The sequence below is a fragment of the Emydura macquarii genome, unplaced genomic scaffold (assembly GCF_026122565.2).
Source record: "Emydura macquarii macquarii isolate MOO-44397 ecotype Brisbane River unplaced genomic scaffold, CSIRO-AGI_Emac_v2 contig_2636, whole genome shotgun sequence".
NCBI classification, from domain to species: Eukaryota; Metazoa; Chordata; order Testudines; family Chelidae; genus Emydura; species Emydura macquarii.
Window position 1 is genome coordinate 35,709,904 of NW_027132773.1, and position 27,123 is coordinate 35,737,026.

General features: G+C 38.3%; 1 protein-coding gene across 3 annotated transcripts in view; it reads right to left on the minus strand.

Annotated features, from left to right (window-relative positions):
• ERGIC2 (ERGIC and golgi 2) overlaps positions 1 to 27,123 on the minus strand; it is a 40,434-nt gene that overhangs the window by 1,387 nt on the left and 11,924 nt on the right. The window contains exons 3-15 of one of the 3 annotated variants that reach the window (XM_067564431.1): positions 26,512 to 26,601; positions 25,660 to 25,805; positions 23,206 to 23,314; positions 21,493 to 21,539; positions 19,992 to 20,062; positions 16,607 to 16,647; positions 14,305 to 14,406; positions 12,709 to 12,804; positions 10,689 to 10,744; positions 9,516 to 9,614; positions 8,025 to 8,122; positions 3,269 to 3,431; positions 52 to 131 (exon numbers count right to left, since the gene is read on the minus strand). In XM_067564431.1, coding sequence (XP_067420532.1) covers positions 52 to 131; positions 3,269 to 3,431; positions 8,025 to 8,122; positions 9,516 to 9,614; positions 10,689 to 10,744; positions 12,709 to 12,804; positions 14,305 to 14,406; positions 16,607 to 16,647; positions 19,992 to 20,062; positions 21,493 to 21,539; positions 23,206 to 23,314; positions 25,660 to 25,765 — 1,068 coding nt within the window. In that variant the 5' untranslated portion in view covers positions 25,766 to 25,805; positions 26,512 to 26,601. Of the gene's footprint in view, positions 1 to 51; positions 132 to 3,268; positions 3,432 to 8,024; positions 8,123 to 9,515; positions 9,615 to 10,688; positions 10,745 to 12,708; positions 12,805 to 14,304; positions 14,407 to 16,606; positions 16,648 to 19,991; positions 20,063 to 21,492; positions 21,540 to 23,205; positions 23,315 to 25,659; positions 26,602 to 27,123 lie in introns of all 3 variants that reach the window. The other 2 variants (XM_067564432.1, XM_067564430.1) reach the window with 2 other exon arrangements.

Sequence of the window (27,123 nt, forward strand, 5' to 3'; positions counted from 1 at the left end):
TAGTTGTCCTATTTCTTTAATTCCTATGATAAGAACACAAAATATTCTTACAGGTGTAGATTTGTGAGAGCCCAGTTTGAAACGACAGCAGATAATTTCCACTATGAATCTTCCAATGCCATGTAAAATGCCTGTAAAACCAAATAGAGTTTGAATTTTTACAAAAAATAAGATAAGGACTGTGTGTAAAAAAAACATTTGAAATAATAGCAACACTACATCAAGTTTAAACTTAAACTCTGTTTTAGTACAACTGATCAACATGCATGCACTGAAAAAAAAATCAAGTAACATTTTCTAAATATTTTTCATTTCCTTAACCAAGATTTCTATTTTGAAATGGAAACCACTCATTTTTTTCCACATGACTGTGACCTTAAAAACCCAATTTCACATTAGAAAAGCATCAGGGAATTAAGTTAATCAAGAAGGAGATTCCAATTTCTCTGTATTATTGACTTGGGGAAAACAAAAATCAAAAGCTTTGATTCAGACTGACCAATTTATTATTACGCCACCCACTTGAAAAAACTTGACAGGAAAACTCAGTTTCTCACAAGAAGCTAAAAGCTCTTTTCTACAGGTTTAATTTTTAAATTGGACAGAAGCCTATATGAAGTACACAAAGATCTTCCATGTCGATGGCCATGTGCTACGTGTTGCCCCTTGAATGAACCAGAGATATGCACTGAATAAGCAAAAATCCCAAATCTGACTCCAAACCAGCCATCACTACTGCAAGAAACACAACTTTGATACTTTGAGTCAGAGCTATGATCTCTGAAGAGCTTATAGAGCTAATGAAGATATTCAGTGAAACAACATGGGTTCTTTTGGTACCTGTAGAACTTGTACCATTAGCAGTGGTAATAGGAGATAAAAGGAATTTTCTGCCACAGGACGCAATCCAGAACCAAACAGCAGTGCCTATCTACCAAAGTTTTCTGTAACACTGCTCTAGACACATTTATGTTATGCTTTTCCCTCTATTCCTTTAGAAGTGCCAATAAACTAATTTTTCACTTAATGTAAATAGAATTGGGTTCAGACACCGTTTGTTGAGCCAGCTGCTAGTTGGTAAATCCAGAAAAGTCACTCAAGCAAGGCAGGGAAAAAGTAAGTAACTGCTTGGGAACAAGGTCACAGAGAAAAAAAAAAGTGGTTTCAGGTCACAGCAAGGATGTGCCAATAGCCATTGTGTGGATGGGGAAAACTAAACAACCACTGTGTATCATGCAAGGTTACAAGCTCAAAGGCAAAAGGGCTCAGAGACCACTCAAGCCATTATTAATTACTGTGTGAACCAGCTGATTATGGTTTTTTGTGTTTCTCTAATTTCAAAATTAGAGGAAACTATACTTCAGTTAGTGACTCGTTTTCTCATTGGAACATGGATTATTTTGTACCGCTCTTCCACTAGAAAAATGAAGTGCTCTGAAGTATTTTGATAATGGTTAAAGTTTAACCACCCAAAAGAAGACAATGGCTTTTGCCCAAGTTATACTAAATCAGCATTAAACATTGTCAGCATAGACAAATATAGTTTGAGAGGCAAGAGGACTGCTAATGTTCACAGGTGAAAAATGTCTGTTTCTACAGGCTTAGTACAGAATAGCCAGATACTTTCCTCAAATTAAAATCAAGAGATCAATAATTCTTAGGCAAAGAGGAATCTGTTTCTTTTTATGATTCATTATGGCCCTGGGTAAATGAGGTGCCTCTTCAACTAAGTCCATGTATACACAGGCGAGCTTACAGTGGCACAGCTGTTGCAATGCTGCTGCATCACTGTAAGATGGCTCCTGTAGCTACTCTATGTCGACAGGAGAGAGCTCTCCCAACACCACAATAAAACCACCTCAATGAGTGGCAGTAGCTATGTCAGCAGAAGCTCTCCTGCCAACATAGTGTTGTGCACAGTACCATTTATCACGATGTGACACTCTGTACCTAATGTACACCCTTATGGTGTGATCTGTGTATCATTCATGTTCACCCTTATAATGTAACTGTGTATTATCTAATCAAAGTATGTCATGGAAAGTGTTTTTGGAATGCTCATCTCATACTGAAAATTATTGCAGGAAACATGCTACCATAACAATGTCAATGTCTGGTTGTAGGCCGATCAACCAGCCTGTGGTAAGATAATATCAAAGATTGCAAGGCTACTGAAATGTTAAATTTAATTTAGAATGCAATTTACCTTTTTATTTCTTCCTGATAAAACCTGATTTATATTCTTCTGGCTTATAATCGTTTAAAATTTTTCTGTATATAACTTATTTGTTTGTTTTATCTAAAGCCGTGTATGTGGTTTGAGGGTGTGTAAAGACCTCATTTAGAGTGACAGAGCTGGTGCATTTCTTTGATAAAACTGACTAAATCAATAAGCTTGCAGAGTCCAGTGGGCAGCATAGAACTCTGCAAGATGGCAGTTCCTAGGGTTGCATCTGGGACTGGGAATATTGGCGGGGGGGTCATTCCATTTCAGAATCCCACGGGTGGCTGGCCAAAAGCACTCACTCACTAAAGTAGGAGTTGTTTGCTTGCACAAGACTGAGTGAGCTGATCCAGGAGTGGGTGGTTCACACAGCAGGGCAAGTGTAAGATGGGCTCCAGTAGTGAGGGATTGGGGTGAGACAGCGATATACCAGTCCAGATTGCAGAGGGGAACATCACACATGATAAAAAAAACTTATGTTGCTCAAGGATGGTGGTTTTATTTTTCCCCACATCCCTGAGTGACATAAATATTGTCAGCATAAGTGGTAGTGTAGACATGCCCTAAAGCTAGCTGTCTCTCAGGGGCCAAATCCTATGGTCCATTCAAAAGTTGACCAGGGAAAACCTCCTGATGACTTCAATGGGAGTTTCACCTCAGTAAGTTTTGGGCAAGCTTAACAGAATTAGGTCCCAACTGCAGTATATAGTCAGATAGGATATTAGACATCTGAAGGTTTTGTAGTGTATATCCATGAACTTCCAGAAGAGAATAAACTATGGGTTTAATTAGAAAAGAAAAAGGCAAGTACACCCCAGACAAGTGTACTGGGGTGTTCTATACATAGTATTAGACTACCAGAATTTCATAGCATTTCATGCACAAACCAATATCCCACTCAGTAGTTGTGAATGGATACCTAATAGTTCATTGCATGAACTCACAAAACAAGTAGCATAACCAGGTGGTCAGTGGATTTATGGCCTTAAGTTGCACAATCCTATCTACCTGGTAGGACACAAGAAGGAATGCATTCATGGTTACCTGTAGTTGAGAAAATTCCACCAATAATACCACAGAGTCTTATTAAGAACTGCCAAAAGGGCATGTGTTCTTCTGTTACTGTCACCATAAGTGAACTGATGTCATATTTCATGAATATCCCTGATACGCCATGGCTGCCAGCTGCATGGTTAATCACTCTTTCCTGAGAGCAAAGACAGAAACATACACAAGTCAGTAGACTCACCTCAGTCACAAGCACAGCAATATCTAATGGACATGGCTGACAAAGAGCAAGCTGTTAGAACAGTCAGTAATCAGCATGAGACAATGGAGCAGCAAGGTGACACACTGTGACTAGCACCTTTTAAAAGCCACACACTAACTAGATTTTGACAAAGTAGGGATAAGATATTATTTTATACTGCAGACCTTTATGCTAGCAAGTCACTATTCATTTTCCTGCTTATTTGCCCTTTGTATTGCATGGCCTTGCTCAATACCAGTGACTGATACTTGCCCTTCTTTTATTCTACAACTAAGAGATTCACACGCTCCTCTCAGGATACAGGCTTACTTAATACATTTGTTTAAGGACCAAATTTAAAACCAGATTGTCCCTGTCCTTCATGCAAGTGGATGGGGTACAGATAGGGTGCACAAGGGCGGGATATAGCTGTATGGGCCAGGGACAGCTTCCTCCCTGTGCCACTGTAATTGCCTCAAAAAGGAAGGGAAAGACATATGGGTCATGGCCTTGTCCCACTCTATGAAACAGGCCAAGTATACCAGGAGAGAGTGCAGCCTCCCACACATGCCCCAGGATGCTGCAGCCTTGCATTGCCCCTAATATAGGGTTGGGCCATAAAGAAACATTCTAGCCTAGAAGTGTTTTCTTCCCTTAAGTATGAAGCATCCAGGTGCACTTTAAACTTCATAACATGTAGGCATTATATAAACTTTACAGAGCAGTGAAATGAGGTGGCTGAGACAGGTTATTATGGTCCAGGTCTTCAGAACCAGGCTCTAGATCTGTGTGCCTCACTTGAGACACACTGGCCTCATTTTCAGAGTTTCTGAGCAGTCACAACCCCAAGTGAAGTCAATAGGAGCTGCATATTTATTCATTAGATCCCTAAATATGAATTTGGAAGCTGAACCTTCAACATCTAGGGCCCAATTTTCAGAGTTGCTGAACACACAGATCGTATTGACTTCAAGTGGAGCACTGGTGCTCAATACTTCTGAAAATCAGGCTCATAAGTTTGAAAATTTTAACCCAAGGGGTCTAAAAACAGGTATTCAATATTAAAGCCCACTTTAGAAAATTCCACACTAAGTGACTGGACTCAAAAATCAAACAGCCAGCTAAGTCAAAACTCATGGAAAAGGACTCAGAACTCCTGATTCCTGGCCCCTTGCTCTGCCCACCAGATGAATCAGTGTCCTTAATTCTAATCTTTCCTGATGTCCTTCCAGCCTCTTAATCACTTTTATAACTTCCTCCAAATTTTCATAAATTCTTTTATATTGAGGGGCCCAGAACAGAGCATACTATACTGGACACTCTCACCAGGGCCATATACATGATACTGAAGTACAGCCCAAAGACATTTGCTTTTCTGCTGCCATATTGTGCTGCAAGGTCACATCTCCTTTGCTTCCCACTGTCTCTCAGATTTCTTTTGTTAGCATCACTCCCCAAGTTTGAATATCTGTTTTTCAATTTGTTTCTCCCTGATGTATTAGCTTGTACTTCCCAAGTTGATTCTCATTTCTCTAATTCTCAACTCTCTGTGTGTGCCTCTTGTATACGATTTCTTACTGGTATTCATAATACTCCCCAAATTCAGAATGTTCTGAAAAATTAACATGCTGCTTACTATCCTCACTTTTCTGCCTTTTCCTGATCATTAAGATGGTGAAGTATAAAGCAGTTTAAAACCTAGAAATTCAAGTTCTTCTGAATGGTTTTCAAGAGGAAAAAGTCCCATCAATCTCAAGTCACTCTGAAATTTGCCACTATTTGCATGCTAGTGAGAGCTGTTGATAAATAACCTGTCAGGTAGAAGTTGCTGAGGAAATGCACAGGCAGCAAAGAACTAATTGACTGAAGATATATTCAGAAGTGAATAGGCTAAAGAGGTAAGCTACATAAGAAAAGAGAGCAAAACTAAACAGAAAGGCAATGTATAATGGAGCAGTTTCATCCCATTTGAGAATTTAATACACTCCCTCCTCTTACTAAGGAGCATCCAGAATAAAGCAAAGTCAAAAGCACAGGCAACTGACTGAAAAATTCAGACATCTCATCTTTCTCCAGTAAATTGAAGCTAACATGTATAACCATGTTATATTTACAATATACAGTTGCTTTTTTGTTACCAAACCAAAGAGGATTCATATATCAATTTATCAGCTACATACAAAAGGCTTTTATGAATTACAACACTTACAAAACCATATCACAGAGGAAACTCATATGTACTTTCACAATTTTAAGACCAACAGACTGTATTAAGCAAAAAGGACAGATACAGTCATACATTAATAGGCATATTAGGAAAAAAACACCATATGGAGGTAGTTAAGGTCATTATGCAAAGCCAAGGATGCATTAACAACAGTTGGTTCTTTTCTGATCTGTACAGAGCGCCTTACTGTTATTCTAAAGCTACATTAGAGAGAAAAACAATCTTTCTTGGAGGCATTTTGACCTAATATTTCTACTTTCAGCTGCTGCAGGGGGTTTAAGTGCTGGTTCCTAGCAACATCAGATCGTGAGCTGGTGTAAACTGTCATAGCTGTATTTACTTCAATGAAGCTACAACACTTTACAGTAGCTGAGGATCTGCCCTGATTTAAGTAAGAAAGTGAAACTAAGTAGAATAAGGCAGGTATTGGTGATCACTCAGGCCTTGTCTATAGTAATAGATTTTAACTTATTCAAACAATTTTTCAAATAATGGCATTAACTAACATTAATTTACCCATGGCTTTGCAGTCAACATAGACAAGGACAAGCTGTGTTCCTCACTGTGTCTGCTACGGATGATTAAGCCCTACTGGAGTCAGGTTTTAACCATGATTAATTGGCACAATGTGGATCTTGAGTTTTTCAATCCCTGGACGCATCTCTAGTCTGGTACAACACCACTTACATACTAGGCAATTTTTCACTGAATAACTGTTCTCTCTTTAATAGTCTTCCTCAGCCCATTATTTTAAAAGACAAAGAAAAATTATACTGTTAACAGGCAGCCTTGCCTGGTGACACACATCACTGTAATCCCATCCACAATCTCAGTTATTCATAAAAAAGTTCCTAAAAGGAATTTTAAATTCTGTAGCATCTTTCAGACAAACTGAATCCCCAAAAGATTTACAGAATTAAATACAATTATGCAAGATAAATAAATCACTACTGTTAATAAAATAAGTAATTTTCCTAGCAGAAAGTGAGACAAATGAGATACAGAGAGAAAAGTTGTGAGGTAAAATGAGATGGAGTCAATGAGGTCGAGAAATTTAGAAAAACTGTTCCAGATGGCAGGGCCTTGGAAGAACCAATAAGATTGTCTGGCAAAGGAATGGCAAAATGCTAGATGAACCAGAGGAGAGGGGAGACTGAAATGTATCTTGCATTATCCAAATCACTGATTGTACATCTTTAATTTTTGTTCCAGCTTTGAGTTCTATTCTGTAGATAACCATCTTCAATATCATTAATGTCCCATTGCTGAATAATAAATCACTCCTTTTTTCTACCCCTCTGATAATGTAGCAAAACCAATGGTCTATGAAGCATAGCATAGTGCTCTCAATGCAAAATGAAGGCAGAGAGGAAATACTGGATTGTAGAATAATCAATTTCATACAAGTTACATTTTAGTGAACTATCATTACTAAACAATTTTTTAAGCCTAGTATCCCCTGCCTGCCTTTCATAGTTCAGCTTTTCAAATAACTGTTCCTTCATCTTGTGAATATCAAGATCAACCTGAGTTTAACCACCGATAAGGGAAATGTTAATGAGACAGGTGTAACTGGAGTATATTAGAATGCTCTTTTCTTATTTACATCAGTCTTTAAACATTCACATAACAGAATTTGGCAAGAAATACACTGCAGTAACTAAAAGCTGCATTTCTCCTTTTACAGATCTGGGATTAATAATGAACTCCAAATATAAAAATAATTAGAAGTTTGACAATCAAGCAACTGGGTGATTAACAGTAGATGCCTTAGAAAATGCAAATCAAAATAGCTGAGAGGCAAAGGACAGTAGCTTTCTGTATCCTCCCATTCCTCAAACAACTACCTTTTCCATTTGGACAATCCAACATCAGCAGCAAATCCAAAACACATGAACTTCAGAGTGTTATAAAAGCTTTTTTCTCCTCAAAGAACAAGAATCTAGAGGTGGGTTAAGTATTTATCATGCAAGCATACTACAATAATTTATGGGAACTTGTTTTCAATATTAGCCTCAAGTGAAGTAGGAATGGCTGGCTACTAATCTAACTGCTAAATCTAACTTTGGGACCCAGGATTTTTGGATGCAAGATGCTAATGCAAATTACTGAACATGCATTGCCAAATACATATATTTTATATTCAGTATAACATCATTAACGAATATCCCAACACACCCTGGGGTATTTTAGTAAACTGCCCCTGCCTGAAGAGTTCTTATAAGCAAAAACCAATCACGTCTCAATTTTCCCATCTAGCTTTGGCAAGTACAAACACATTAAAACAAAACCTTTTCTTCAGGTTGTTTCTAACTGGGACTTACCCTTTCTGTCACGGAAAACTGGTGAGTTTCTGCTGAAATTTTATACGTATGGAGTTTTGTTGGCACGACTGTGATAAAATATTGGAACATCTGGTTGTCTAAAACAAAACACATCTTACTATTGAATTAACACTAATTGTAAGGAAAGAAATCATTTGAGAGAGATTTGTGTTAAACAAGTATTTTTCTGAAAAGACCATTAAGAATATTATCTATTAAGCTGTGTCTACAATGGGGGTATTTTCAAAAAGTCCAACTGTTGACAACACTAGTTTGGCTCCACCAATGTTAGCAATGTTGATTTCAAGGGGCAGACCCTAGGACAAACTTTTGCACATGCCTGATTTCACACACTGTGAGTAATCCCATTGAAATCAATAGAATTACGCAGTATGTGAAGTTTAGCATATGCATAAGTTTTTCAAAGGCCCAAGTGTAGACAAGTCAAAGGTGCCAATACTGACACAATCTCATGTAACCCTGCACACAGCACTCAGAGTTATGACCATGGTTTTCAAATAGTGGCTGAAGCCAAAGGTCTAACTGTACAAGTGCTTCCAGTGTTGCTAACACCAGTGGGATTGAATTGATTGGATTTTCTTGGAAAGTTTCCCTAGAGTAGACAGGTCATTGGAGAACACATAGTAGACAATCAGCAGGTTACAATGTATTTATAATACAATTACTCTTCATTCAACATCCTAGCAGAACAAAACACCAAACAACTGAAATGATAATGTCAAGTGAAATGGTATTTCAAATCAGCAAAGTAACACCAGTTGATCTGCTGTCTGATCAAGGTCTGTGGGTTTAAAGTTTTTTACCATAGTAAAGTATTCATATAATCACATAAGTAATTCAATTTCTTTTCAATAGTTCGGTAAGTCATCCTACCAGTGACATTACAATAATAGTTGGTTACTCCACAGTACAACACATCCAAAGAGTTCAGTATGTTTTAATTGTCAATGAATGGGTTAAACAGTGATTAATTCTCACAACCCCTCTGTGAGGTAGATATTAGCCTCAATTTATATATAAGGAAACATAAATGAATTGCCAAAGATCACACAGTGAGTCAGCGACAGAGATGGGAACAGAACCTAGGAATCTGTCCTACAGTCTAACCACTAGACAGTCTCCTTTGTAATGACACTTGGCTCTGCAAGTCCAAGTTGTAACATACAGCTGTAAAACCTTTTGGAATTTGTTCATACTAGGTGAGTGCCCATCCATAATCTAAATACATTACATTTGTATGTGAAACATCAACATCAGAAGTAACAAATGAGTAACAAAAGTACTGTTAAAAAAAACTACACCATGAAGGATGCAGGGTAAATAAAAAGAGTAACAATGATGCATTCCTTATTTATCATATTGTGTGATTTGTAAATGGCAGAATTCAAGAAAAATGCTGTTTTTAAGCTAAGAATTAAAAGAGAAACATATCTCAGACACTAAATTATTTTTTCATCATAAAACACTTACGATCTGATGCAATTTTTTCTGTCCCATCCAAAGGATTAATAATTCCTGGAATGAGCTCTCCAAAAGACAAGTGATCTATTCTATGAGAGAAGTTGTATGCTGAAAGACAACACACAAGAAAAAATGTAAGGGTTTTGGGGGTTTGTTTTGGGTGAAATACGAAACTGTTGTACATCTCTCTCTCACACACTTATCACAACAGGAAAGGCATCAACTGGAATACATAATGCCTTAAATTGAATTTAAAATGTTATCGGATTTGTACTTTTGTAAATAAATCCACAAATCCCAATGTGTATTTATTGCAAGCAAAGCTTTCTTTACTGGCATCATCAATATTTAAAAATATGTATGTTCAATTTTAAGTCAGCACTTTTCCCCATGTATAGAGGCAATACAATGTAGAACAAAATTTACAGGCATTTGCAACAGCCCAAGTGTTAAAGGGCCAAGAAGCAGCTGAGGAAAGCTGTAATTACTCTACAGTTTACATTTCAGTGTTGGAAAAGTGTTGGAAAGATTAAATTGTTTTATTAGTTAAATGCACAAACCTATGTAATGCAACAATAACTTTATTTAGTTCCTAATCCTGCAAAGATTTATGCACGTTTTTTGCAATGGGACTACAAATATGTAAAATTAAATTCACATGAAAGCCTTTGCAGGACTGGAGGCTTAAAATGTAAAAGAATCAGGAAGTAAAGTTAAGTTTTCATAGTAACACATATATTCAGTAGCCTGACTAGAAATTCAAAATACTAAAATAAAGCTTTATGAGATACAGGTCAGGCATTTTTAACTTTCTAAATATTGCAAGGGAACAAGCTTTCTGAAAAATACTGATTATACAGTACCTTTGAAATCCAAGATATACTATTATAACATGCTTTTTATTGTTATTTATATATTATTTTATATATAGTTTTACATTATGGCTGTTACAGAATAATCAGCATAAACACAGACTTTGAATGTCAAATGTGTGAAAAGATTTAAGTCACTTTACAATGTAATATCCTGAAGCATATTCTTTGCTTTCTTTTACAATGCATATTACTCAACTAGAATATCACAGCAATAGTACGTGTCCAATACGACACTAATGTCCAAATCAGTACCGAGCAAATGCTATGAACCAACAGTGTTTTTTGAAAGATGACAGAAAAAGCTTACACTCATGGCTCACAAGGGCTGCCAAGTGTGCATGGCCTCGGGGATGGGGAATTGCCCTAAAGAAAGCAAAAACATGTTTTATAAAGCAATGGTTTAAATGGACCTTTATGAGAAACTCAAATAATAAAAACTGGGGGTTCCCATAAAGCAAATGACCAGTTTTACCTTGTTTTCAATAAAATAGCTCTTTATAATGGGCATTGATATTTTTATTGTTGCTCAGTACAGACAACCAGAATAACATCTGAAAGACGCATTAAGCTCATGAAAATCCTCCAATACACACAAAAAGAACTTCATTTATTTTTAGAAATGCAAATAGGCTCTGTCTAAGCAGAAAGCTGCAAGGGGAAGAGCTGTCAAATCCTGGCATTGTCCAAATGTAGTAAAAGAAAAACCAAGTAACAGCAGTTGCCAGTGGTTAACATGGCTTCCCTGCACTTGCCTTGTGACTAGGCAGATTATCAGACTCATTTGTGGACTTCTATAGTATGCGCATTGGGAGAAGTTGGAAGAGCAGAGGAAACAGAGAAGAAAAACAAAGGGAGCACCAGAATCACACTGGGAAAGGAGCAGCATGGACTGGAAAACTGGCAGTTTCCCAACCCCTCTTTGCACGCAAAAAGAAGTTTTACTTCTAGATGTGCTTCATACGACCTTATGAGTAGTGTGAGGTTTACCCCAGTAGAATTAAATGAACCCTCCTTCACAGTTCAGACATTAAAAAGTGAGTGATTATCCTAAGCAGATGCATTTGAGGGGATAAAAGATTGGGAGACCAGGCATTAGAAGGCTACAATAATCAAGGTCAGAGACAAACGATGCATGGACAAGGCATTTAGCTGTGAGAACAATGATAAGGTTAATTTTGGGGTGATATTAAAAGAAGGAAGCAACAAGACTTCGCAAAAGCAGAGATATGAAGGGGATGAGAGAGAAGGCAGGTTACATTGGGATGCAGGAAGGGTAGAAGAAATGGCAATGGAGATAGAATAGGAAGGGAGAGATTACAGCTTCAGTTTTGAACACACTGAGTTTGAGAAGACAGCTGGATATCTAAGAACAGAGGTCAGAGAGGCAGTTTGAGACACATGACTAGGTGGAGGTGTATGTTTGGGATTTTCCCCACACAGAGATGGTAGTTGAAACTACAAGAGGAGATATGGTCCATAAACCAAGAAGAGAATGTGCAAAGAACTCTTAGGGATGTCAGACAGGGACAGAGAAGAAAATGAGGAGCTGTTTAAGGAGATGTGTAGATGCTGAAGGAACATTCGGCAAGGCAAGAGAAGAGTCAGAGCACAGTCACGGGCCAAGAAAGTGTCACTGCAGAAACCACAAATGGCCTGTCCACACGACACCTCTAATCATGCTAGTGCACAGTTATCTGGCTTAGTTACAGGCACAGAATTCCAATACAGATTTTTGGTTTAAAGTGCTTACAAGACAACATGATTAAAGAAGCATGTTAAGAAACTGTGATCCACCTTTAGTCACGACTCCTTAACATGATTCTATAACTATATTATTTCATCCATACAACAAACAAAAATCTGAGCTGGAAAACATATGCTCTTTATTATGCCAGACAACTGTGCTCTCATACAGTTAGAGGTATAGTAAGGGTGGACCCAGTGAGATAACAGGAAAGTACAAGCATTATAGAAGTCTTAGTAGTCACTTTATCACACTAACACAAGGCACTAGTTCATCTAATCAGCTGTAAGGGTTCAATTTATGGATATATGACAACATTGCTGAATACAGGAGAAGTACTTCAGCAGACAATTCAAAAAAAAGTTACCATAGTTCATTTTGACTATACTCAGACATGAAGAAATTTAATGTTTGAAATGAGAGAGAGATACCATATGAAAAAAATATGACCAAAAAGTGAATCTGCATTAAAGATAAAAACATCTAAGTAGGCAAAAGTGAGCCAAAGAAAGGTTTTTGCTTAACTACAAACACATCGGTCTTGGTCAATTTGTAGTATATTCAGTAAGTGAAAAGAACATACTTGCCCACAGTTATGTGAAAGTTCCCTGCCACTTTATTGACATAGAGATGACCATGAATTCTGCATGCATCTGGAGGCTGTAATGTATTATCCTCCCTGTTTGAACAAGAAATAGGGAAACAGCTCAAAACTCAGTAATTGAGATTATTCTACATGTAGGTGAAAAAGATAGCAGTAACAAAGTTTAGAAGACCATATTCTTCTGCCATGGAAAATAAATCTCCTGGTACAACCTAGATTTTCAGAAAAGGGAAAACTAACTGTAATTACAAACTATGAGCTCTAAAGATCTGGCTGTCTATGCTAACAAGCACATTTTATAGTACATTAAGAAAGAGCATATAATATATATATATATGGGCACACAAACATTACACACCCCCGTGAAGGTGAAAACAAATGGAGAGTAACTCATTTTATAAATACTATCCTGGCCAGCCTGATGCCACACACAGGTACAACACATCACTCAAATGTGCAAGAACCCTAGTGGTTGAGGCTAACCGGATAGACAAGAGCCGAAACAATTGCAGAGAAGACTCTCTCTCAGGCTCTAGAGATATCTGCAACCTCATGAAACATTTTTCAACATCTCAGATTGAAAATGGTTTATTCAGGTAATGCAGCTGTTCTCGCCAGGGTGAACATGGCAAAATATTTTTTAAAACAGTTGCTGAAAGCTAAGTAATGACCCTATCTCAGGAACAGTTTTCAAGATCTGTTTTTAAGAAAGTTTGCCCTGCTCACATTTGTGGTATAAACATGTCACCTGAAATACTTTCCAGATCTGCTGTTGAAAACAATTTGTTAAAACAGCCCAAAGTGTAGTTTAAAGGAGGCCTCAGTTTCTGGCACTAGTGTATGTTGGTGGTTGGCAGAAGATAATGATAATGTGAGCATCACTGCTGAGCGCTCTTCAGCAATTGCCTATGGCGAAAGAATACAGTCAGTCAATCTCCAGACATGGGGCAGGAGACCACAGTATAGTAACTATGGGAGGGAACAATTATTAGCACTGGAGCTGGAGAAAAGTTTTTTTTAATTAAAGAAAACATTCATGTTTGTTATTGATTTAATATTTTTATTTATATGAGAAATGCAAATGACAGATAGAATGGGTAAAAACCAGTAAACCCTGTCAATGGTTGAAAAGAAAGAACTGAAACAGAAGGTTCTGAAATAGTTTTACAAAGGCAGTTCACCAAAATAGAAATAAATAAAATTTGTTTAAAATATTTTTCTAACTAATTTTAAGAAGCATTACAACATGACAGGTAAGTGATGAATCTTGAAGGTTGTTGATCATCATAAAAACACTATAGAAATACAAATTGATTCATGTAAAAAAGTAACCTTTCTGGCAAAAATTTGCTGACACACTAAGGATATAACTAAAATACAATCCAGTACAGAATGTTATTGATTTCTTCACAACCCAGACTAGTAAGTCTCTAAAACATTAAGACAAAGGCTTTGGATTCAGGGAAACCTGAAGCAAGGCAGAGGTATTCAAGACTCTTCATCATTATAACTTTATCTTCAGAAATGAATTAAGGAAAGCAATCAATCAGCTGCACACAACAATTTTTCTCTCACCTTGGTGGCAGTGCTGTTGAAGCACTTTTAAAAGCACTTTTGAATATCACATCCTGAAGGGAGTGTTCTTCCTGAAGCCTACTCTGAATTAACTGCAGCATCCTAAAGATCACACAGACAAGTACAGTAAGCATGAATGCATGCAACAGAGTAATAGAAAATAAATTAATAGTTACTGTCAGTTACATATTATAAAAACAACTCAATTCAGCAAAAGGATGGTATGTTAAATACTGACAAATGCCAAACATTCCTACTGCTCAAGTATACACAATTTAAAAATAAAATACAAGCGCTGGTGTTGGACTCACCATAGTATATTATCAGGATGATAAAACTAGAAAAAGATTCATAAAGAACTACAGTCCCCAGCTAAAATCTCTCCAGCACATCATTAAAGATCTACAACCTATCCTAGCAGATGATCCATCTCTCGCTCAGGCAGTGGGCGGCAGACCCATCCTGGCTTACAGACAGCCCCCCAACCTGAAGCAAATACTCACCAGCAACCATACACCCTACAAAAAATCCTACCCAGGAACCTATCCCTGCAAAAAACCCCGTTGTCAGCTCTGCCCACACATCATCTCTAATGACATCATCACTGGTCCTAACCACATCAATCACGCCATAAGGGGCTCATTCACCTGCATATCCACTAACATTATATATGCCATCATGTGCCAGCAATGCCCCTCTGCCATGTACATTGGCCAAACTGGACTATCACTATGCACAAGGCTAAATGGACACAAATGAAACATCCATAAACCAGTGGGAGAACACTTTAATTCCCCAGGGTATTCTGTCTCTGATCTGAAAGTTGCTGTACTTCTCCAAAAAAACTCTAAAAACAGACTTCAAAGAGAAACTGCTGAGTTAGAAATGATCTGCAAACTTGACACATTCAAAACTGAGCTTAAACAGAGACTTGGAGTGGCTCTCTCACTACTTAAAGTAAATTACTTTGCTCACCCATTCTCACCTCCTACTCAATGGTCGTCATTAGGTCTTAAGTATCGGACTCCACCTCCCCCATTGTTTTCAATGCACCTGGATATCTATAAGATGCCTCTGTGTTACCTATTTTCTGTATTACTGCATCTGAAGAAGAGAGCTGAAATCTCTCGAAAGCTTATGTCTGCAAATATTAAATTTGCTAGTCTTTAAAATGCCACAGAACTCTCGTTTTTACTGTATACAGACTAACATGGCTACCCCTCTGTAGCTATAAAGAACTAAATATGAATTTAAAGAGGCTTTAGATTCGGTGACAGATCTTTCAGATGAGAAGGACACAGTTAAGGTTTGTTGGTGAGAGAGACAAGCTTTTGAGCTTACACAAAGCTCTTTTTTGGGAGAAGAGCTGAAGACGACAACCTGAAGAAGAGTTCTGTGTAAGCTTGAAAGCTTCTCCCTCTCACCAATAGAAGTTGGTCCAATAAAAAGATATTACCTCACCCACCTTGTGTCTCTACTATCCTGGAACCAACTCGGCTACAGCAACACTGCATACAGTTAAGGTTGGGAGGCCCAAGTTTTCATTTACCTTGACAGTGGCTCCATTGGTAAACTCAGAAGTTTGGGATTCCATACACACTTCCCTCCTCACCACCATCTCAACCAATTTCCCAATTCCAACAAGAACAAATAAGAATGAAGCCTATGCCTGAATTCATACAAACAAAGTACTGCATGCCATCTCCAGGGTCTTGCACTAAAACACATGTGCACTTCTTTGCTTACTGTTGTGTTATACAGTAAATTGGAGCATTTCTCTCACTCTCTCCTCAGCTGCATCAAGGATTTATTGGAAGAAGGAGAGAACAATAATAAACTTTAAATCCTAACAATAATAAATTCAACTGCTGACAATGGTGAGTTATTTTGGTTTAACAACGACATACAACAAAACATGACAAATGAGTAGATCTACCATAAAGCCACACATGCAATTAAACAAGATAAAATGTGACAGGACTGGTTTATTACAAGGACTGATAGTTTAATTTTTTTAAATATAAAACTATTTGAACAGTATCATTCATGGTGAAGATACTGAGTGCTGGCCGGCCAGCTCTAAAAAGCCAGAGAAAAAATAAATGAGCTTCCGTTTCAGTGGACATATACTGCACTCTTATGAGCAGTACCTGTTCAAATGTAACATATGAGGGTTTGTTTAACATGACTTAGGTATACTCAGAACATATTCTTTAAGCTATTTCCAGTGACGAAAGAAAAGCAGACCTAACATTGTCCAACCTACATGCATTCACATCAGTACTTTAGAATTATCTATTACCTCTGCCACTCTCTTTGCTGAGGAGTGAGGTCAAATACTACCTGCAACAAAGAAGAAAACACATATTAACACAACCAGAAAGCAAAACGAATGACTCCACTCCACCCAAGTTCTCTCCACACAATTCAGATGAGAAAAAAAGAAAGGTGATTTAACAAAAATGTTTTGTTTGTGCTAAAAGATATACCTACATGGCCAGCGTACAGAAACTCTGAAGTGGACTTTAAATTTTAGCTTTTCATTAGTTAATCCCAACATGGAGGTATGAGAGACAGATTTTCATAATGATACATAGCTCAAAAAACAGCAACATAACTGTAGTTTAAAAATAAAAGAAGCAAGAGCGGTCCTGTCATGTTAATTAAAATGGAATATATGGACCCAAAGAGTCAAAGGTATTAACATAACCCAGTCACTGACCAACAGTGTTAAACAAGGTTCAGCATTTGCTATACCGAGACCTCATCCTACTTAATACCAGGGCAAACACATCATTAAACACCATTTTAACCTTTTATTACAGACACAGCAAAGAAGGAAAAACAGTTAAAGCATTTGAAATGCCAAGTATTAAGTAAGGCATCATTTTAACAACATCCCTTGTTCCCTTTCCCTTTAGCTGGAGGGAGTTTTTAGAAGGAAAAGACCCCTTTGTTTGACAGTCTCTTAGATGATATTAAAGATGGTAGTAACTGTCCTTTTGGTGAAAACAGGTTAGTCAAGATGGGCTGGAACTGCTGTTGCTGCTGCTGTTAAAAGTTCAATCCCATTTCCTAGAAGACAAAACAAGACACACACACACACAAAATGGGAGAGAAGAAGAGCAGCAGAGATTGAAAATGTGGCTTCTGTCTCTGGTGTTGACTTTCACATGCAACCTCACTGCTGGAAAAACAAACACAACACATGGTCTTATTAGCTATTCTGAGACCTGGCAAACTCGTATCAGCACTGGGCTGTTTAGGGTATTTTTTTTAGCTGCCTTTTTAGGGTCACAGGCTGACAGTCATGTTGCAAAATATACAGTCTCAATCAACTCCAAGACTCTTATGAGACAGAAGAAAAAAGGAGAGGGATAGGAAAGAGAGGAATAAGGATGGGAAGGAAAAGAATACACGGTCACATCTCCCCCCTCCACATCTCACATCCCAGGTGCAGTTTGGGATCCAACTGGAGCTGGGAGAGGTGGCAGTGTTATCTGGGTCCGTCTGGTCAGGACATCTCTTCAGATTAGGACAAAAGTCCTGGGGTCCCAGGAGACCATGGAGGTGGCAGTCATGATGGTAAAGCTCATTCCAGTAGCCTCTGTCTGTTCTTCCACAAAGGTACTTTCTTTCAGGACCCACAAAGGGAATGGTCGGTGGAATAGCCCATCCTCTCATCATGTCGTCCACCAATTAGGCCTAGTTTTGACCCACCAGTTCTGGTTCACAGATTTCCAGACCCGCATTTTCTTGTTTACTAAGAATAATCTTAACATGGTCCTTGAGTTATATATAGGCCTTTTCATTTGGACTAATTCAGTCTGTCTCCCTTTCCTACCTTTTCCCATTAACGTTTATTTTTATAAGTTTTGTGACATCTTATGAATGCACACTCATTTTTCACAGGTGAGCCACAATTAGAATAAATTTGCAGACCAAATGATCATGACAGCCCCTAATGGGCCTGAGACTCTGTCCTTCCTCTCCAATCACCCATTTTTAGGGGTATGGCTCAAAACAGGAACTTACACTGTTTACAAAGGATATAAGTCACCATACTTTTCACTGCTATGTGTACTGCTTTGATTACACATCTAATAATTGATGGCATAACACTTCCACATTTGTTTTATATTAAGCTCTGAAAATACAGTTCATCTAATCAAATATTTGTAAGTTGTTTCTGGCACAGAATTATCTGTGAACTGAAAAGGTTCAATAATGGCATATGCATTTCCTCAGCTACTATAAACTGAACAGGCTCCAAGAAATAACATGTTCCCTCAGCTGTGACAGAAGAGCTTGCAGACCATGATGGAGACAGAACTACTTAATGGGCTTAATTAATCAATCCGCAACTAAATAAACAATTGTGATGCAGCATATACTCCCATGGGCAAGGTACTTAGCCCCATTTACACAGGCCCATTGTACTGACTTGGAGTTAGACTTACAGGGTATGTCTACACAGCAAAGAAAAACCTATGGCTGGCCCATGCCAGATGACTCGGACTCTCAGGGCTCAGGCTGTGTAGACTTCTAGGCTCTGGCTTCAGCCTGAGCCCAGGGACCCTCCCACTTCACAGGATCCCATAGCCCGGGCTCCAGCCTGAGCCCAGAAGGCTGCACAGAAATGAAACAGCTCCACAGCCTGAGCCCCACAAGCCCGAGTCGGCTGGCACAGGCCAGCCATGTGTATCTAGTTGCCGTACAGACATGCCTGCAGACTGCTTTGGGGAGGCAGCATACAATTGCTATGGGACTCAATGACTTGAGGAAACAGCATTAAGCATACCTCATACTCAGATGCATCACTGTCTGCCCAAATGAAAGGTAAGAAGACACCACAGTAATGATCACCCATTAAAGAACTTGTGATTGCACTTCAGGTAGCACTTGAAACTGGTTCTCCAACCACTGGAGAAGAACAACAAAAATCTCTCTCTGTCTCTCTCTCTCTGTCACTCACACTCACACTGGTACTTAAAAAAGAAACACAACAATCCATTAGGTAGTCTGTGGAACCAATTCACAGAAAAATTAAAAAAGCCCAAAATGAAAAAGCAAACTCAAGGAACTAACATTAAAAGAATATACCTAAATTGGAGGAGAAGACAACAGAAAAATTTTCAGATTCCACTTTCTCTTTACAGACAAAGCAAAATCAAGCAAAGCTGTCGCTGGGAGATCTTCATTCATCCAATTGACAGGAAAATGCATGTTGAGCTAATTCTTAGCAGTTATAATTCAGCAGTAGAAACACATATGCTACCTCTTGGTGATGTAATTTAATAGCTATAGGATGTTCCAATCTATTCATAAATGCAGATCCAAGAACAGGGAATCTGCTGTAGTTTTCTTAGCTATAGACTTAAACCTGCACACCAACACCGAGTGACCATGCAGGAAAACATAGTTCCATGCTCACAATGAAAGTGCATTTCTGGATAGCTTTTCTTTCTAGTATGAGCATAATAAGCTCACACAGCCAATCCTGAAACCATTTTTATAAGGACAAACCTTTGTGACCCTGTGGAGCATAACCAGCTTCAGAGTGACTCTATATGGGTCCAACTGCAGGACTGGACAGTTTTTTTGAAGGTTCGATTTAGCCAAAATGAAAAGGTATGTCCCAGCTATTAAAGAGCACCATCTTTATAAAAAAAATAGAATAAACTTACTGGTTCATAAACTAAACCATCTGCAGAGGCAACCATTGTTTCTGCTAAATCCAAAACATCAGCCCCCACATCTGTTTTAAAAAACAAAACAAAAAACAAAAAAAACATTAAAAGAAAAAAATCGACAGATCTGAATAAAAACAAAAAATATCCAGTAGAAATCAAGCTTGACAGCATCTTTTCAAACCTATCAATAAAATAGCAGATACAGATTACAGTGAGAAAAATCTAGTTTGTTTTTTAATCAGATGCAAGTCCATATGAGTAAAGGAAAGAAGCTGGCAAGAAACTGATGACTCAAAAAAACGTTTTTCAAGCCGCCTTATTACAAAATATCAGAGAGGGCAGAGAGTGCGAAGAGGACAGAGACACTTTTTTAGGAGTAGCATCATTTCTCACTGACTTATCACTTTCAGAAGATGCTTATTTACTCCTCTTCTTAAACAGTAATATTGAACAAAATATTATACGAACTCTAATTACTGTAGCTATATGCACACGCACACACATACGGATCACTGCAATCTTAAATCTTTTCCATTTACATAAATACCGTTATCCTATCCAAACAATACGAGTCAACAGAGGACTAAGCTATTTGATTTTTTTTTTTCTTTTTGGAAGGACAATACATGGGAAGATTGATTGATTTAACAATAACTGCAATAAAAAATATTAAGTTCTGATTTAGCACTTTGTATCTCCAAAGAGCATGATGAACAGTAAGTGTCCTAACAGCCTGATGAGGTACTTAAGTATTGTCCCTATTTATCAAATGGCAGGACTGAGGCAAAGAGGTTTAATAAGTTGCCCAAGACTAAAAAGAGTCTGTGTCAGAGCCACATTTAGACTTCAGAGAGTTTCTAACTCCTAGGCTTGTGGCAAATTAACAATTTTAAGATCACATATGAGAGCAGGGAATGGGGTACTTGTAAATCAAACAACTATGAGAAACGTCAGCATCACACAATGTAAAAATATTATAGCTGATTTAAAGACCCATGAAAAGAGGGATTCAACACAGAATGTAGACAAAACTTTAACAGCAACAATCTGGCTGGGAAAAAACTGTTTCTGTCAGTTGAAGATAACCAAAAAACACAATGTAGACAAATTAATTACTCACTGTTTGTTAAAAAGCTGCAAACCTGCACTTAAAAATTATGAAGGCATTGACTGAACATGGCCATCCTCAGCATGAGCTGACCTCTCCTGTCTCAGTTTTATTATAAATGCCACCAAATAGCAGAACAAGTTTATGCTCTGTCTGACTTATTATTTTGATAAATTGCTCCTGTCCATTCTCAGTTAACTGTGCCCGATCTTGTATCTCAGGAATAAGCCACATATTATTGCTCCAAAAAGTTGTTGGACAGCCAAACCCAACAGCCACAATGTCTGAACAAGTTATCATAAACATGTTATTTTTCATCTGATAGCAATACCAATTTAAAAAAAATACCCACAACAACCAATACTATCATGTTGATGGAATACTTACATTGACACTTCATGGCAACGGTAATATCTATATTGATTCTTAATTTACTGGAAGACAAAAAAGCAAAAATTTGCAATAGTAAATAAACTTAGTACAGACACCAAGACAAAATAATCAGGTCAGAATATGTACAGAAGTGCATTTCAAGGATAAAATGAATACCAGTACTAGTAAATATTATCCTCATTTAAGATTTGGGGAAACTTAGCCAGAGAGGTTTAATGACTAGTTTACAAGTGTTCTATTCACCACTTAAGCCCTTAATATAAGACAAGTGGCGGTTGGGGGGGGGGGGGGAAAGGGGGGGAGAAGGGGTGGTTAGTTTCATAGAAAAAAAGAATATTTCAATGAACCTTAAAAACAGAAGGATATCTGATTGGTTCAGGAGTTTAGATGCCTCTTATAAAAGCCCAATGGTTGCAGGAAAACAATGTTTCCATTCTCAGTAATATTTTGAAGTATCTTTTCATGAAACTGTAGCAGCACACAGCACCCACTGAATTCAGTGGAACAGGAGGGATCCAGCTGCCAGAAAATGCTATTGCCTTTGATACAGACTTGTTTTTGAAACCTGGACTTTTCAAGCACCAAAGTACAGCCACTTTTGAAAGCTGCTTGAAAAGTCCCAACAAAAAGTCATATGAATTAGGACTATTCCTTTTACCTAAGGTATTATTTACATGGCCTCTCTCTCTGTAATATCTGAGCACCTCACAATGTTTAATATATTTCTTCTCAGAACACCCCTGTGAGGTAGGTATGTGTTATTAATCCCATTTTACAGATGGGAAACAAAGGCACAGAGAGGCTAAGTGACTTTGCAAAGAAACCCCCTCACCAATATTTACTTAAGATGCAGGTTGCACATTTTAAAAAAGGGAAGGTTTGCTGCACTCACCCAAGATAGCTTTTCAGCCAAACTTAAGAGACACTTTGACAAAGCAGCCAAAGAGCCATGTAACTGTGTGCGATAGGAGGATGTCAGTCTCTTTGAATGGACTTTTCTTTGAGGGCCTGCATCTCACTTAAATTTATTATAGAAATTCTTTTTCTGAGTAAAATAGACTTTTTGTACTTTTGACATAACACAATCATCACTTTAAGCCAAGTTTCAAAAACGTTCAGAGCATCTGTGAATTGAGTTACAGGATTTAAACACACAAAGCCTGATTTTCAGAGCACCCTGGGCTCCCACTGACTTCAAGTGGAGTTGTGAGCACGGAGCACCTCAGAAAAATCAGGCAAGCACATGAAATTGACAGGAAGAGTATCTCCAGTCAATCTCAGTTGTCACAACATGTAGTAAGATGACAGGCAACCTTCAGATATACAGGTCCCAGAAAACAAAGTGCTTTAAAATTAATCTTCAACATCCTGAACTGCTCTTAGAAGCAAAACAGGAAGCTTATTGGCAAAATGCTGAAAGAGTGCCAAAACAGCATCTCAGGTTTAAGGTTAGATTTGATCAAAATGTTGCTGGATTGTAAGCATATCTCTTCCCGCTTCATGGAAGGCAGATGTGTTTCTTTGTCTTACTGAACCTGGCCCCAGCAGATTAAACAACAAAACAAAAAGTAAACCACCTGACTGTTTCCATTTCAAACTGTAATTGCTTATGAGTTGCAAGAACATTTTAAATCCATTCTTTTTCAGAACAGCTGATGAAATGCAGACAACTTAAATTTAAAAGAAATTCTAAGGAATAAAAGTTACCTAGTAAAATCCTTGTCTACTTCATATTCATATTTCATCCAGGTGTCTCGATATACCATAAACTCCATTATGGTTAATAAAACCATAATTGTAAATGCTATTAGAGAAACTGAAAAATCAAAAAGAAAAAAAAGGATCGGATAGTGAGGAAGTGTTATTTACCGCTGGTATTTACAAGAGACAATACAATTAATTTAATATTTAAGGAAGGCATTTATGTGCAGATAAATGAATTTATTTAGTTCAGGTCTTGACTAAATTTATCACAAACAAGCCATAAGTACAAAAGTTCTCATAGAAACATATCAACGGTACAGTTTTTGCATTTAGATAAGAAGAACAAAGATACTGTAAATCCCAATTCAAAATTTTCTTTTGTGTATGAGGGGCTATGCCCTCAGAGAACACTTCAATGAGTCCATAAAAATTTCTCCTCCCACTTCAAGAACACTTGAATTCATAATAATCTTCCTTGAATAAGGGGCGCTGGCTGGACTTTGAAGGCCATCAGTGCTGCTCTTTTCTCAACTACAAAAAATAATCACAGATCAACATGAGCTTCCCAGCTACTTATTTCTAAAAGTGCCAGATCACTATGGTATCTAGGTGCTCCACCCTCTGCTCAAAGGCTAAGCATACTGTATCTACAATACACCCATCCCATTCACCAGGGAATGAGAGACTGGGCCTGAAAATCAAATCCAGTTCTATTACATGACAGCACAGAGTACTAAACACAGAGCACTAAACACGGAGCCCTCATATACCCGTTCAAACTGGATTCTCCATGGACCAGCGGACAAAGAAGAGACTTTTGGATAAATAGTCTCAGTTTAACCTGACTCAGGGCTCTCCTTCTAATCCAGCAAATGGACAGGACCTTCTGCCCCAAGGCAGGGAAGGCCCCAATCCTTATGCAAAGGCTGACACCTCCCAGAGCCTGAGGTCAGAGGTGGAGTGACCTCAGGTAAGCTTTTTAGAATCTCTGCAGGTTCTTTAATATTTGTAATACGTTTTCTCTGTAATGCTTTCACCTTAAGAATAAATGAGCTTTCTTAAAAAGGATAGTGTGGTAACATGTAACTGCTGGCATTTATGCAGTTCATAGCCTCTGGAAAGAAAGCGAAGTGCAGATGCTGGCCTGTTTAGGCAGTCTGGCTTGCTGGAAATACCACAGTATAGGCAGGGAACTGCAGCCTGGAAAAAGCACAGTCTGCAAGGAGTGAGATGTGGCTCTCTACTGAAGACAGGTGACAACTGAAGAGCTGGGAGCCTAGAGTGGATGCCTTTGAGGGACTCTGGAAGAGGAATACAAGTGCAGATACCCTGAATTGTGGCAGACCCCATGTACCTTAACTTAAAATGGTTAACACTGAGCCAAGAAATGCATTGGTGCCAAGTAGACTTATAGCACATGGGCTTTCGTATCACAGATTTATGCTTCTAGTCTCAGCCAAGAAACAAACAGATAAGGGAAATAAGATGCTCCACCCATCCAATAAGAAGAGGTGTTCTGCTTAAGTCACTTGTGCCTAACAATCCAACACAAGGCTGCCAGTCCCTGATTTTTGTAACAATTACAGATGCACAAAACTCAGCCCACTTTACCTGTGTTTGAGTGAGCAAAAGCGCACACTAAAAAGCACCAAAAACTGGATTAATGGTCAATTAATGGACAATTTCTAATCCAAGATGTGCATTGCATATCTCCAAAGTAATCTCCTTGCTGTGACTATGAAACTGTGCATATGAACAGAAAGTCATGCTATTGTGCATGCGCACAGAAATACAGCAATGATGTCTGAGGTTCATACAGAGGCATGTGCTGTGTATCGCCACTTAGAACCATGACTTTGTTAAAGAGGAAAAAATCTAACTGATGCATGTCTGCAGAGATTTCTTTTAGGCATTTTGTCTCAGAGCTTCCTACAGGGCCAGACAAGAAGCCACTAATTGTCAGATAGGGAAAAGGAGCAATCCTCGTGGGACTCCACAAGTGAGGTCTTTGGGAGAAGGGACAAAATATACAGCCTTATTTTATTGTAGCTAGAGTATACTTCAATTGTATTCCATTTTAAAAGTATGTACAGTATATATTTGTGGGAGGGGAGGTAAATTCATAACTCTCTCTAGTGCTCATTTTGTAATTTTTATCATACATGCACATATACCCCTTCCATCTGCTTGATTCTTTACTGGACAAAATTTCCCATGTGACAGGTTAATCCATTTTGTCTAACAGCAAGAGAAACAAATTGAGCTATCATCTGAAAGGATTAGCTACAGCATAATCTATACAAGTAGTTCATATGGCAATGCTTTCTGTTTTCTAAATCCACATTTGCACACTGATACTCACATCTTCCCCCAACTGAAATGTTTATTACCAAGATGTGTTAAAGAGACTCACCATGTGAATCAGGTCAGGCATACCAGTGTCTCAGTAAAGCTTACCTGTTCCACCACTTGTTGAAGTCTCTACATAGCTCTCGGGAACCTTTGGAAAGGCATCCAACTCTTTCACCAAATTCAGGGTCTTCTTCCGATTCAGTCGCCTCATCTTCAGCAGATTCCGCCACTTCCTCCTTCATATATTCACTCTATATTGAGAATAAACTGTTCCAATTAAGAGATATCAACAAGCCAAAATGAGCCCTAAAACGTATCGATTAGAGCAATAAATTCTACGGTCCATGTTATGCAGGAGGTCAGCCTGGATGATCTTAACATTCTGTGAACAATTTACACATACGTTGCACCTGTGACCTGTCTGTGCCTAGGGTAGCCACCTGAAAATGCCAAGATCAGGGCAGGCTGCAAAAGGAGAGTAGATTCTCCCAGCACTGATGGGTGACACTGAAGTCAGACTTCCCAACCAGCCATAAACAGTGCTTCTGATTCCCCATACTGGATATCAAGAAGCCAAAATAAAAACATACACAGCTCCCTGTACTACATTTCAGTCTCTGGCTCCCAAACAGCCACTAGGTCCACTAAAGAGACCAGTTATTTAAAATTCTATGCTCTTTACCAAAAGGGTTTCTCCTGACCCCAAAGGGTCAGCCACAGTACCAGATCAATGTAAGTTTGGATCTTACCCAAAATACCATGCTGCCAGCCAATCCTTTAGTAACTAAAACTAAAGGTTTATTATTATTAAAAGAAAGAAACAAACTATAAGAGAAGTGTTAAATAATTGAAGCAATCACACATGCACAAATGATTGGAAAGTCCATATACATCAGGTTTCAAGTAGAACTGTGGAGTTTGCAGGCTTGCATAGTCCCTCTGGTGTACATCCAGTACCTGGATGGGTCTCAATCCTTTGTTTCACAGCTTAAGTTCAGTTCAGTTGTAGATGAGTTGATTCAGAGGTAGGTGAAGACTGGCTGAAGACTGAAGACAAAAGACAAAATGGATATGGGGCAGCCGCCTTTTATGTCCTTTGGCCTTTGCCCTGCTGCTTGTGGAAATTTACAGGAATAAGATGGAGTCCAGGGTCACATGAGTGACTGGTGACTCATCAGGTATATCCCTGGCTTCTCCCCCAGGCCCATTGTACCTGTACCATTGTTCCTTAATGGGCTATTAAGCAGGTTAGTGCTGCAGCCATACTGTCTGGGGTGTTGCCCAGAAACACCGTACAATATGAAATACAGATATCCATACCTTCCATTACACCCATAACACATGAACATAAACATTATCATCTTACTTAGCACATTATAGCCTTTCTAATGATACCTGACATGGCAAACCTCACATGAATTATTATGATTCCAATGTATTGAAGTTAAAAAGATATAATAAATCCCTTCCCCCCCCACCCCATCCAGCCAGCATGACAGCACCTTCCATCAAATGATCTCTAACACCTTCAACATTCGTTATAATAGGTTTTCCATTCTACACAACTAA